The 12768-nt window shown below is 43.6% G+C and overlaps 1 protein-coding gene across 3 annotated transcripts in view; it reads right to left on the bottom strand.

Annotated features, from left to right (window-relative positions):
• TMTC2 (transmembrane O-mannosyltransferase targeting cadherins 2) overlaps nucleotides 1–2361 on the bottom strand; it is a 392263-nt gene extending 389902 nt beyond the window's left edge. Inside the window, exon 1 of one of the 3 annotated variants that reach the window (XM_070454288.1) lies at nucleotides 1647–2361. In XM_070454288.1, the coding sequence (XP_070310389.1) occupies nucleotides 1647–1729 (83 nt within the window). In that variant the 5' untranslated portion in view covers nucleotides 1730–2361. The remainder of the gene's footprint in view (nucleotides 1–1646) is intronic. The other 2 variants (XM_070454287.1, XM_070454291.1) reach the window with 2 other exon arrangements.
• Between the last annotated feature and the right edge of the window lie 10407 nt (nucleotides 2362–12768).

Genomic DNA, 12768 nt, shown 5'->3' with positions numbered 1-12768 from the left:
AATTATTGGCTTAAATACTTACTCTTCCAACTGTCCCCAACAGTACCAGTAACAGCCCAGATTCTCCCCTGAGCTCACTTGAGTGAAAAGTCCTCCAACTCTGGAAAGCAAGAGTGTTTTCTGCCAGTACTCTAGAAATAGCAGGTGCATAGTAACACAAAATTGGAGGGAACAGAAGCAGGTCATATCACTCTTACACACAGACCATTTATTCCTCAGAGCTTGCAGCATAATGGCTAAAGACCGTATGTACATTGCTTGAAAGTTAAGGAAAAGTTTATGTCTAACAGTAGCTTTCTATCAACTAGTATCTGATAGACACTTACATAAAAGGCACAGAGAAGGGTCTACTGTATGTTCTTGCATCTATTACGAGGGGATTTCATAACAGACGTGGGTGTGAACCCAGATTTGGTGACTTAAGTCGTACAACCATGAACCCGCTTCTAAGTGGGAGGGGGGTACACTACAGGATATAGTATCTGGCTAATCACCATCAAGAGAAGATTCTGCCTTCAACTTCCCTATCAACCACTTTGCTTAAGTTCACTCACTGCCCTGCCCTGGCCCTGGGGATCCATTCACTTTCCATAGCCCAGAGAGGCTGCTGAAAAGCTGTCAAAGTAAATCTGTGCTCACTTTTTGGATGGTTTAATTTCAATGGAGCATGAAACACCCCAGGACGGTTAATAAGTTTAGCCAGGCGTGCTGTTCTCCCTAATATATTTTAATTATGCATCTGTTTTAATTGTAATCAGATTAAGTCACCGGAAAGGCACAAATTGGAATTTCCCCTAATGGAGCTTTTCATCAGTTTCTAAACACTAACAACGTTTAAAAAAATAGGTAGAGACACGAGCACAACTGTGACATTTCCCAGAAATCGATGCAGTTTCTTTGACAACACAGTTCAGTTCTCATTAGCCACCCAAACTAACCCAAATGCAGAAGACAACTTCAGTCTCTAGGGGCGTCTTCTTCCCCCAATTAGCACAGAAAAGTCGCTAACGTCTAAAGTAAAACTCCCAAACAGAAATGAAGGCCCAGGCTTTTATAAAGTAATACTCCATCGATTTGTGAGGGAGGCGGGGCAGCAGCACTGCCCTGGCGCAAAGAAATGTACACCCCACGCGTCAAAAGGCAAAGTGGAAACAGGGCGATCTCCCCACTATTTTGGCAACTGTCAAATGTGTGTTTTAACCTCGGGAAATAAGTGTCCCATCAATAAAAGGAAACGTTACAGGGAAGATCTATTAGAGGGCAGGGAGCAGCTTCCTTCCAGCCCAGACATAAAATCGCTCAATGTGCTTTTGTTGCACCAAGGAATACCTAAGAATTGTTTTTAATGCTTTCATTAAACAGTTTCCCAAATTGCTGTGACTTCCGCTAAGAAACTTAAGCGTCTGCCAACAGTCTAGAAGCAAGGGAGAGGAACCTGCTGCAAAGTAAGAACCCAAACTCCCTCAGCCCGCCCAGAGCGCCCGCGTCCCGAATGTTTGCTTTAGGTTCTGATGCTTACGGGTCTCCTAAGCCTTCAGGTGCAGGAACAGTCCCTCCAAGATGCACTTCCAGCCTTAAAGCGGGAAGCTTCAAAGCCACCGCGGAGTCCCCAGGCAGCCCGTCACCCCTTCCTCTCACCCCCTTACCTGTCATCATAGCAGAAATCCGCACTCAGGGTGTTGAGATACAAGGCGAGCCCCAGAGCGCTGCTCACCAACTCTGCAATCATCTCTCCACCGCCTTCCCTCCGGCTCGGCTCCCAGCGCGAGGGCAGCAGCGGCAACAAAAAACAGAAGCATCAATCCCCACCTTCCGCCGCTTTCTCCTCCCAGCTTCACTTTTCCCTCTCTTCCCCACCCTTCCTTCCTCCCTCGGGTCCTTCCAATCCACCGCTCTCCTCCTCCTCCTCGCCCGTCTCCGCAGCTCCTGCGTCCTCCCCGGGTGCGGGCTCACACCGCGCTCCCCATGCCCTGCGCCGGCGAGCGGCGAGCGGCGTTCGGGCTCCGCGTCCCCCGGCAGATGCACAAGGCTGGTCCTTCGCGCGGCTCCTAGCCGCCACCCTAACCCATGGCAGTGCGGGGCGCCCTAGGTGCGGAGTGGGACTCGGAGAAGGTGGGAGAGTGCGGGGTGGGGGCAGAGGGACCGGACCGAGCCGGGCTCTGGGACCAGCTGGAGGAAGAGAGAGCGAGAAGGGAGGCAGGGACGGACAAGGCAAACCGCCTCCCCTCGCCGCCTCCCGGGCGCAAGGCTCCTGTGCCGCTCGGGCAGACTCCGGCCGCCACAGCGGCTGCAGCTCATTCACTCTTTATTAGCGCCCCTCCCGGCCCTAGCCCCTTCTCCGGTGAAGTGAGAAGCGGCGGCTGGAGCCTCCAGAAGCTCCCGCGTGGGGTTCGCGGCGCTGGCCCCCGCGCCTGCGTGGCCAACCCTCCATCCCCGGGTCGCCCAGCCCCTTTCCCCACCCAGATCCGCCCCTAAGGTCCCGCCCACGTTACCCCCTGGGCTGGAGGCCCCTCCCACTCTCCCGGGCGGGAGGCTCCGCCTTCCCACCTCCTGGCCTCCCTCTGTTGCGTTCACCTTCGATTTCACTCTGGGAAGCCGCGGGAACCCAGGGTCGACGGCTGGAAAACTGCCCAGAGAGCTAGCTGGAGTGCGCCCTGGGCGCAGGAGCTAAAGGAGAAATGAGACCGGCAGGACGCGGTCGCTCGCTCCGCTGCTGCCTGGCGGCGCCTGGCACCAGCTGGACCTCAACCCCGGCGCTGCTGCGTGTGCCAAGTGATGCCAGGCGTAAGTCCGGTCAGCTGGAGAGACTTCTGGGGACCGGGAGAGGCAGAACAGGTTTGGCTAGTGCTGCAGACTTGGTCGCCACGAACACACACGCGACGCGTCAGACACCCTCACTGTGAGCCGAAATGGGGTGGGTAGAGGGGGTTGGACGAGTTTGAGGGGGCGTCTTAGGAGGGAGAGATTTCAGCTCCGGGCCGACCTTTGTCCCGAATGTCAATGGAGAGACGGGTAGGGAGGGAAATATTCCCGCAGTTAGCTTAAAAAGAAAGGGCCTCAACAGAGGACAAAAAGATTAGCACGCACACAGGCGTACCCGCGGCTGCGGCGGCTTTTCGTGGTTTCCAGGGAACTGTCAGGCGGACTGGGAGAACACAGAGAGACGTCTTAACAACCCCGTACAGCGCTGTCCGTAAACCTAGAAAGACGGGAAGCTAATGCCCTCTCCTTTCCGCCCGGATGCAGGACTGGATGGAAGGCATCCAACATGATGAAATATTGTGTAGAAGAATGGTCTGTGTAGAACGAGCTCTGGGTACTAAAGTTGCAAGACCGAAGAGGACCGCGGGCTGCCTGCCACACCTCTTCTCGACTCGGCCTTTCCGGCTGGATGAGCGGCTCCCTTAGACCACGAAGTACACTGCTGCAGCGCCGCCTGCTGCTTAGCAGCCGCAGAGCGTAGAAAACTGACCCGGAGAGGCCGACTTCCCCTCTCCCCCGCCCCCAAACCTAGCCAGCACCTATCCAGCAAGTTCTCCAAAACGGCGCGCCGAGAAATTGATCAGCCCCCCACCCCCGTCCCCAGGACGTCTGGCAGTGGCCTGAAAATCAAGTTCCGTGGTTTGGGTGTCTGCAAAACAAAGCTCCATCTTTTCCCGAGTTCACAAGGAAATCGATGTAGACACAGATGAAACTATGAATATTCATTATATTGTGCCATGCACGATGGGCCCATTTTTGTGCCCTGGGAAAAACATACGTAAACGCATATAAGAGGGAATTGTATCTTTAAAAGTAGAGACTGATCTTTACTTTTTTATTTTATTTTTAACCTCATAACCTCTGCCCACTGTCAAAAAGTTCGGCCCATCAAAAGTCCTCTCTGTCTCTCCACTGCACTTACCTGTTGATACTGGATCGTAGGACGCTGGAAGAAGATCAGGCTTCTCTAGAATCAGGTGTCTGAGTGTGAGTCCCTACTCTAGTGCTTCCCATCTGGGTGACCTTTAGCCAATCACTTAACCTCTTTGTTCCTCAGTTTTCTCACCTATGAAAAACAGTGTTGATAATAATACCTATCTCTGGGCACTTAATTATGAAGATGAAAGTAGTCAACATGTGTAAAGCACTTATTACCTAAATGCAATAGAAGTGGTAACTATTATTATTATTATTATTATTACTCTCTCCAGGGTTCCCTGGTGTCTCAGATGGTAAAGAATCTGCCTTCAGTGCAGAAGACCTGGGTTCCATCCCTGGGTCAGGAAGATTCCCTGGAGAAGGGAATGGCTACTCACTCTAGCATTCTTGCCTGGAGAATTCCATAAGCTAGTGGAGCCTGGCGGACTACAGCTCATAGACTTGCAAAGAGTTGGACACCACTGAGTGACTAACACCTTCACTTTCATTCTTTCCAACTTCCTCTTATCCTTTAGGCTGTCAATTATAACCTATATGTTTACCTCCAAAACACATCTCATCACATCCACACTGCTGCAGTCCTCATCCAAGCTACCCATGTTCCCATCATGGACTAATGCAGAAGCTTTCCAAGTGGTCTCCTTGCTTCTACTGTAATTTCTACCCCTCCTCAGTTATAACTTTCTGAAACCCTATGAACTCCTGCTTGGGGGGTTGGGGGGGGGGTGGAAATGTTCAGTGACTTCTTGTTATACATAAAATAAAACCCATATCCTTACCACGACCAGCCAAGCCTCCATCTGGCTTCGTGAATCTCCCCATCTCACTGTGCTCTGGTACCCCAGCCATACAGACATCCCGTTCCTCTGGAATTTACACTTTTCTTTCTCCCACATGGAATGCCTTCTACCCAGACCTTCTCAGCATTCAAGTCTTGGTTCAAATGTCATTGCCTAGAAAGGCTTTTCCAGCCCACACTTGAGGAGGTAGCCTCTCCTCCAGCAATCCCTATCCCATCTGCCTGCATTTAATTTCTTTATCATAGGTGTCAGTATCAGAATCACCACCAGAAGAGCAGCTCCAAGAGGCCAGGGACCTTATCAGTCTTGTTTCCCATGTGATGCCCAGCACCTATAAATACCTGGACAGTTAAAAGGGGAAAAAAAAATGACAATAAATAAACAAGTAAATATGTTCAGCAGAAACCATAACGACTGAAAATACACAAACTTTAATCTTGAGAGAATAGGGCAAACTGATTTGTTCTCTATGTTAGAGTTAGTGAAAAATTAACAAAGGAGAGAGGGAGGAAGTAGGTTAAAACTTCTTAAGAATGCATCGACTCTGCAGGAAAGTGGGAGAGGTAGGAAGTCACAGACAGCCCTGTTCAATAATTAAGAGGACTCAGAGGAATGAAAGTATAAGAGCTTTGGGTTCAGCCTGCTAAAAGCTTGTAAGCACTTCCCAGAGCTGTCTCCACTTTCAAGACTCCAACAGTTTTAAAGGAACATTTTCTATACTCCTCCCTCGCCCCCTCCTTTTCTTCTCTCCCCATCTCCAGTTCCTCTGAATTAGAAGCACAGGACACTATGAGACATGCCACAAAGTGGCACATATTGCCATCCCTGATGAATGAAAGGCTGGAAATCCAGCTGCGTATGAGAAATCCAGTTGCTTTTAACAAATTTTCCTTCTATAATTTAACATGGGTCTTAGTATTCTTCCAGTGTATTAAGCCTTGGTCTCTTTCACCGCTTTCCAAGGGCTCAGAAGTAGCCAATGCCTGCATTTTCAACCTTCCTTAAACAACTTTGGGGAGAAATCAGATTAAAGATGTAAAGATGTCATCACTCTCCTTGGAGATCATTTCAAACCTGAGGACATTCCTTTTTAATTTATTAAGGTGTACTTACCCATTGTGAGATTGCTGCTTGAGTTCTGAAATATATACATATATATATGTTCTATTGAAAATTACTATTGCTCTTCACAGATGAAGGAAATTAAGCTGGCTGCCTTGAGTTTTCTACCTTAGATACAAGACTGGCCAAAAAAGTGCTAAGCCCTTATTTTCCCCAAGTAGTTTCCACACATCTGCTACCTCCCCACTTCCTCAATGAATTATTTTTTACAGTTGCCCCGACCTACCCTGCATTTGTTCTGCATTCCCAGCCCTTTGTTGTATAATTCATACCTCTGCAGTGCCAGTTCCTTGGGGTAAAGATTTCCTTATTTCCTAAGACATTTTTAGTTTATTGTGCAATACCATCTTCCCTTTGGGTGTTGCATAAATATTAACTAAAAATCCACATCTGGTCTTGGTCGTCATTTCTATTTGTCCTAATACAACTTCTCTTTGAACAATTCATTTGGAAAGTGTGCCAAGGGTGAAATGTGACACATAAATTCTCCTGCTGCCTAGGATGCCTTTTAAAGTGCCCACAGATTTGGTTATTTATGAACAGAAGATTTGCACCTCTTCCTTGCTCTCTCAATTCTAAAATTGTACCAGGCCAAAGTAATTACAATCTTCCATATGTTTTGTGAAAAGGTATCCAAGAATCTCCTGCTAAAATCTTAACAGATTGACTAGGAAGCAGAAAGGCTCTAGCCCAGCAGGTGAAACTGCCTGTTAAGGGAGGTCAGAACAGGGCTCTCTGCTGAGCAACTCCTAAGCTCTGGGCTTTCCTCAGGAAATAACCCTGCAGGAGAAAAACAGCAGAGCGTGGATGAAATGTGGGTCAGGGAGCTGAAAGAGGCACCCAGGCTGTCTGGGTAACTAATGACAGTCAATGCATTGGCTACACATGTTACCTTGCCACATTTCCCAGCATACCTTAAAATGCTACCCTGTAGATACTACAAATGTAACCACGCTTTATCCCCAAACTTGCCATCTATTAGGAATGTAATTAGGAAGAAGCAGCAATGGATAGAGATCCTGTTCCCCCCTGTCACAAACCCAGGGCAGTTAAGAACCAGCTGCTACTAAAAGAATGATCACTTTAAAATCTCCCAGTCGCCCAGCTTCCAGTTCAGAGATGTGGAGGTGGAGGAAGAGTGTAGAAATAACATGCTAATTACCAGATATGGATAATTGCAGAGATGTTGAGGCTAATGATAGAATTTAGAAACTCGATCAGAGAAACCAAGGACGGCCTCCTTCATAGAATCTCTCTGAAAGCAATTACATGCACTGGTATAAACAGTGGTCAAAAATATTCTAACAGCTTGAAAATGGCACAGAATTTGGGGTAACAGAGTTTTGATAAGACTCAGATTCTATATAATAAAAGAAAAAATCAAAAAGTAGAAAGAGGATTAGTTTTGATGTGGACCTTAGCTAAATTAACCAGTTATTCATGAACATTGCCTTGATGCTTAGCCCAACCGGGATAGACTCTTTAGAGCCAGCATCATCCAGTAGAACTTTCTACGAAGGTGGTTTAATACCTATGCTCCTCAGTGTGGTAGCTATCAGCTACGTGTGCTACTGAGCATATAAAGTACGACTACTGTGACTAAGGCATTAAACTTTAAGTTTTATTTAAGTTTAATTCATTGAAATGTACACAGCAACATTGTCTAGTGGGTACAACTGCTGGAAACACAAGGATTTCACTTAAAAGCTAGTTGCCTGCTCCTCCCGGTGGTCAAAGCTTTATTTAGCCTGGATCCTCTTGCTCTAATATCTTCCACAGCCATGTGTGACCCGCTTTCATGAAACAGCTACCGGCCCTGAACACTTTTTAGGTATTAGGCATTTTGTGGAGCACAGTCTATGTTGGGATCTCATTTAATCCTCTCAAGAGCCTTGGGAGATAGGTACCTTTACCACCATATTTTACAGATAGGGAAGCAAAGGTTGAGAAATTGTCTATAGTCTGACAGCCTCTAAGTGATGAATCTGACATTTGAAATATATGTCTTTTAACTCCAAAATCTATGTGTTAACTCAGTGTAGTCTCCATTCAAACGACCATATCTTCACTAGGATCTATTTCAGGAAAGGGAATTCCTGGCTATAGCCAAGGTGTTTTGATTAAATTCATATTCTTTCTCCTCTACCATCCCTCAGAAGGTTCAGGATAAGATACTGTGGATGTCTTTCTTTGTCTATCATTTTTGCTTGATTTTTCCCAAATCTGATATAGACACCTGCAAAGACCACACTCTAACATGTGATAGAAACTCCCCCATAAAACATACATGCATACCACATATTTTTAAGAATAAATGTATTCAAGTATGCATAGACTGTTTCCTAACATAATCCACACCATCTATTAGAAATAATTAAGATAAGCATAACCCAAAATTAAACACAATAATGAAAGTATTAATGAAAATCAAAATTTGGAAAACCAACTAAAATATTTATACAAGTGACTTAATATTATTAATGTATTATGTTAATATGTTAATATATAATTACTATATGACTTGTTATGTTATATTAATATAATTAATTTCATTAATATTGTACTATTGTATGAGATATATCATATATAATTGATGTTATAAAATAATATTAAGTCACTTGTATAAATGCGTTAGTTGGTTTTCTGAATGTTAAAGACACTTTATTATGTTAAAGGCATCACTATATAGTTGCATGTCATAAAACATCCTTAATCCACTTACTATTCCTGTTAAAATGATTAGATTCCTATTAAATAAATGGCAAAAATCAATTCATTTAAAACTTCACAATAAATTTAATTAACTTGCCCCTTTGAATGAATAAATATCTTAAAAATTATAACTTATTTAATAATTACAAGTGAATTATACATTTATGGCCTTACATATAGTCTTCCACTATCCTGCACTTTTCTTTCCAATACTCTTTATTCTTTTATCTTTTTTTCTTGTTCTTTTCATTCTGTTCTTTCATTTTTGCATGTTTTGCTCCAACAAAAGCATTGAAATCTCAATGCACAAAATAACAAAGATCTTCACCCTCACATGTGTGAAGATCTTGCCCTGTGATATACAAACTAATCAGAAAAGAGGTTGTCTGCAATGGTGGATGTGAAGCTAAGGCATTTATTTTCTTGGCAGTCAGTTCCAGAGAGTCAGTCCTTGGATTGAAATAGACAAATGATGTCAACATTAAATTCATCAGTTCCAAGCTGAACACCAATGGGAACCTGCATCAGGAGCCTCGCATTCCTCTGTCCCTCCTCCCTGAAGTTAATCACATGCCAGTGCTGGGCTGAAAGGTTTCGATCCATTACCTTTGATAATTTTGGCCAAGTGTCTCCCCTGACTTATGCTGCAAAGTGACACAGGCAACTACTGGATCTGCTTCCTGTCAGGAGAGATGGGTTTTCATTTTCTAGAATTCTACATAAATGGAAATAATTCTATGCACATTTTCAGGGGTGAGAGTTGCCTTCTTTCACTGAGCATAATTATTTTGAAATTCTTCCATGTTCTGTGCATATTAATAGTTCATTTCTTTTCATGTCTTTCTCTGAGTAATATTCTATTTGTATGGCTATATTACCATGTGTTTTTCCATTGATCTGTTGATGAACAGAATTTGCATTGTTTCCAGTTTACAAATAATGCTGCAATCAACACTTATGAGAAGGCTCTATTTGAACATGAACTTTCATATCTCTTGGTTAAATACCTAGGAGTGGGATGGCTGAGTCATTTGGTAGTGTTTAATATTTTAAGAAACTTCCAGACTTATTCCAAGGTAGTTATAACATTTAACATTCCCATAAGCAGTTTATGAGAGTTCCAGTTAATCCACATCCTTGCCACACTTGAGGATCAGTCTTAATTTTAGACATCTAACTAAGTGTATAGTAGTATCTCATTATACTTTTAATTTCCATTTCCTTAATACTGTTGATGTTGAACATATTTTCATATGCTTATTTTCAACCCATACATCTTTGGTGCTATATCTGTTCAAGTCATTTCCCCCTCTTCCCCTCATCTCCCTTCTATCCTTCCTCCTCTTCCTCCCTCTTTTCTTATTTTCCTTCTTCTACATTTTGTTAGCTGCTTAAGCAATACCAATTTATTAGCTCACAGTTTTGTAGTCCTAAGTCCAGCATGGTTCAACTGCATTCTCAGTTCAAGATCTCATATGATGGGAATTTAGGGGTTTAAATGTTTCCCTGGTGACTCAATAGTAAGAATTCTCTTGCCAATGCAAAAGATGGAGATTCGGTCCCTGGGTCAGGAAGATCCCCTGGAGAAGGAAATGGCAACCCACGCCAGTATTCCTGCCTGGAAAATCCCATGGATGGAGTGGCCTGGTGGGCTACAGTCTATGTGGTCACAGAGTTGGAGACCACTCAGCAACTAGACAACAGCAAAGGGTTTTAGAGAGCTGGGCTCTCATCTGGAGGCTCTGGAGAAGAACTCAACTTCCAAACTCATCCAGTTGTTGGCAGAATTTTAGTTCTTTGCAGTTATAGAGCTGAGGCTTCCATTTCTTTGTCTCTTAAGTTCTGTTTTGTTTCTGCTATACCACGTGGCAAGTGGTATCTTAGTTTCCCAACCAGGGATCAAATCCGTGCACCCTGCAGTGGAAGTGTGGAGACCTAACCACTGGACAACCAGGAAATTCCCTGCCTCTCAGCTTTTAGGGGCGGTCCCCTTCCTTCTCACAAGGACCGCTTTGTTTGCAAACCAGTAGCTGTGTTTGAAGGCTTCCTGGTGGCTCAGCAGCAAAGAATCTGCCTGCAACTCAGGGGAGATGGGTTGGATTCCTGGATCAGGATGATCCCCTGGAGAAGAAGATAGCAACCTACTCCAGTATTCTTGCCTGGGAAATCCCATGGACAGAGAAGCAAGGTGGGTTACAACAACAAACGTTTTGGGTTTTCATTTTGGGATTTTTTTTTGCCCTTTAAAACAATTGCATTGCTGTTTTCTTATTGGATTTTAAGAGTTCTTTATTCAGAACAAAAGTCCTGTGTACAACAAGTAATTTGCAAACATTTCTCTCAGCTTGTGGTTTGTCAGTGTCTTTCAAAGAGCAGAAATTCTTAATTTTGATTAACTCGAATTCATCTTTTTTTGTTTTTAGATCTCATTTTTGGTGTTTGACCCAAGAAATGTTTGTCTTTTTTAAGGTCACAAACATTTTCTCCTGTTTTTCTCTGTAAGTATTATAGTTCAGGGTTTTAGAATTAGGTCAATGATTCCTTTTGACTTCATTTTTATATATGGGATGAGTCATGACTCAAAGTTTGCTTTTGTTGGGGTTGGTTGGTTGGCTTTTTGTGTGTTTGTTTGCTTTTGGTCCTTGGATATTCAATTGTTCCAGCACAGTTTGTTAAAAAGTCTGTTTCCCCACTGAATTGCCTTTGTATCTTTGTTAATTGTCACATGCTTGTTTGGTCACTGAGTCATGGCCGACTCTTCTGTGACCCCATGGACTGTAGGCCACCAGGCTCCACTGTCCGTGGGATTTTCCAGGCAAGAGTACTGGAGTGGATTGCCATTTCCTTCTCCAGGGGATCTTCCCGACCCAGGGATCAAACCCCTGTCTTCTGCATTGCAGGCATTCTCTACCACAGAACCACATGGGAAGCCCTAATTAAATATGGGTAGGTCTTTTTCTGGATATATATTCTCTCCATTGATCCTTTTCTCTATTTTTATGCCAGTATCAATTATCTTGATTACTGAAACTTTATAAGTCTTGAAATTGGGTAGTATAAACAACTCTGTTCTTTTTTTTTTTTTTTTAATCATTCCCTACTTCTGTTTCATTACAACAGCTTAAGCTGTATTTCTCTTTGCTATTATAAGCCCTTATAATCTGGCTCTTATTTTCTTCTTCTTGATTTATTTATTAAGTATATTTATATGTAAAGTATGTGACTAGGTACATGTGGCATTTAGGTATTTAAATGCAATTGTATCTGTTTCCTGAGTGTGTTTCTCTGTATGAGAAGCAGAGTGAACTTTTATGACCTACAATAATAGTAGTAAGATGGACAGTCACGACTAAGACATGCAGGTATCACTCCTTCTAACCAATATCCTTAAAATATCTGTTCAACAGGTATTTTTCTTTATGTTCAAAATGAAAAACCTATTACATGCTTGGAAAGTGACACAATACTTTAACCTAGGTGGGATTATCACTCACATCTATACTGTCATTGGATTGCACTAATCACCAACATTCAGCCCTGGTGGCTCAGTAGTAAAGAGGTCACCTGCAAAGCAGAAGACACAGGAGACACAGGTTTGATCCCTGGATCACAAGATCCCCTGGAGAAGAAAATGGCAACCCACTCCAGTATTCTTACCTGGAAATCCCATGGACACCATGGGCAGAGGAGCCTGGTGGGCTGCTGTCCATGGGGGTCTCAAAAGAATCCAGCACAACTAAACAACAACAAAACAATTTAATGGATGTGGTTACAAGGTTTTTTGTTGTTTTTTTCTTTTCTTTTTAGCATTTAAATTCCCTGCCTCCTCTCATGCATTCAAGGCAGCAAAACATTTCCCAATTTCCTGTGGGTCCTATTCTAGCATCAGTTTTACTTTTTTGAGGCTTCAGAAGAAGCATCTAAACTTTAGTTGTAAATCATTGGTTCTCAGCAAATAGCATAGATCATGTTCTATAGTCAGTTTTATCCTTCAGCTGATGGGAACTAGAGACTTAAGTCTCAGGGTTATTAACCAGGGCCCCTAGGAGTAGGCTGCAAAACTTCCCAGTGGAGACGGGCTGATTCTGACCCAATGGGATTTCTGAGTTGCAATTCAAGGGAGTAATCATTTTTTTAGCTTTCTAGTTATGAAAAGAGTCAAACATGCACTGTATTTCCAATTTGGTTCAGTTGTAATTTTGTATCCCTAATG

This window comes from Odocoileus virginianus, chromosome 24 (genome assembly GCF_023699985.2).
Source record: "Odocoileus virginianus isolate 20LAN1187 ecotype Illinois chromosome 24, Ovbor_1.2, whole genome shotgun sequence".
Classification (NCBI taxonomy): domain Eukaryota; kingdom Metazoa; phylum Chordata; class Mammalia; order Artiodactyla; family Cervidae; genus Odocoileus; species Odocoileus virginianus.
Note: the sequence above shows the minus strand (reverse complement) of the source record. Positions and strands in the feature narration are given on the sequence as shown.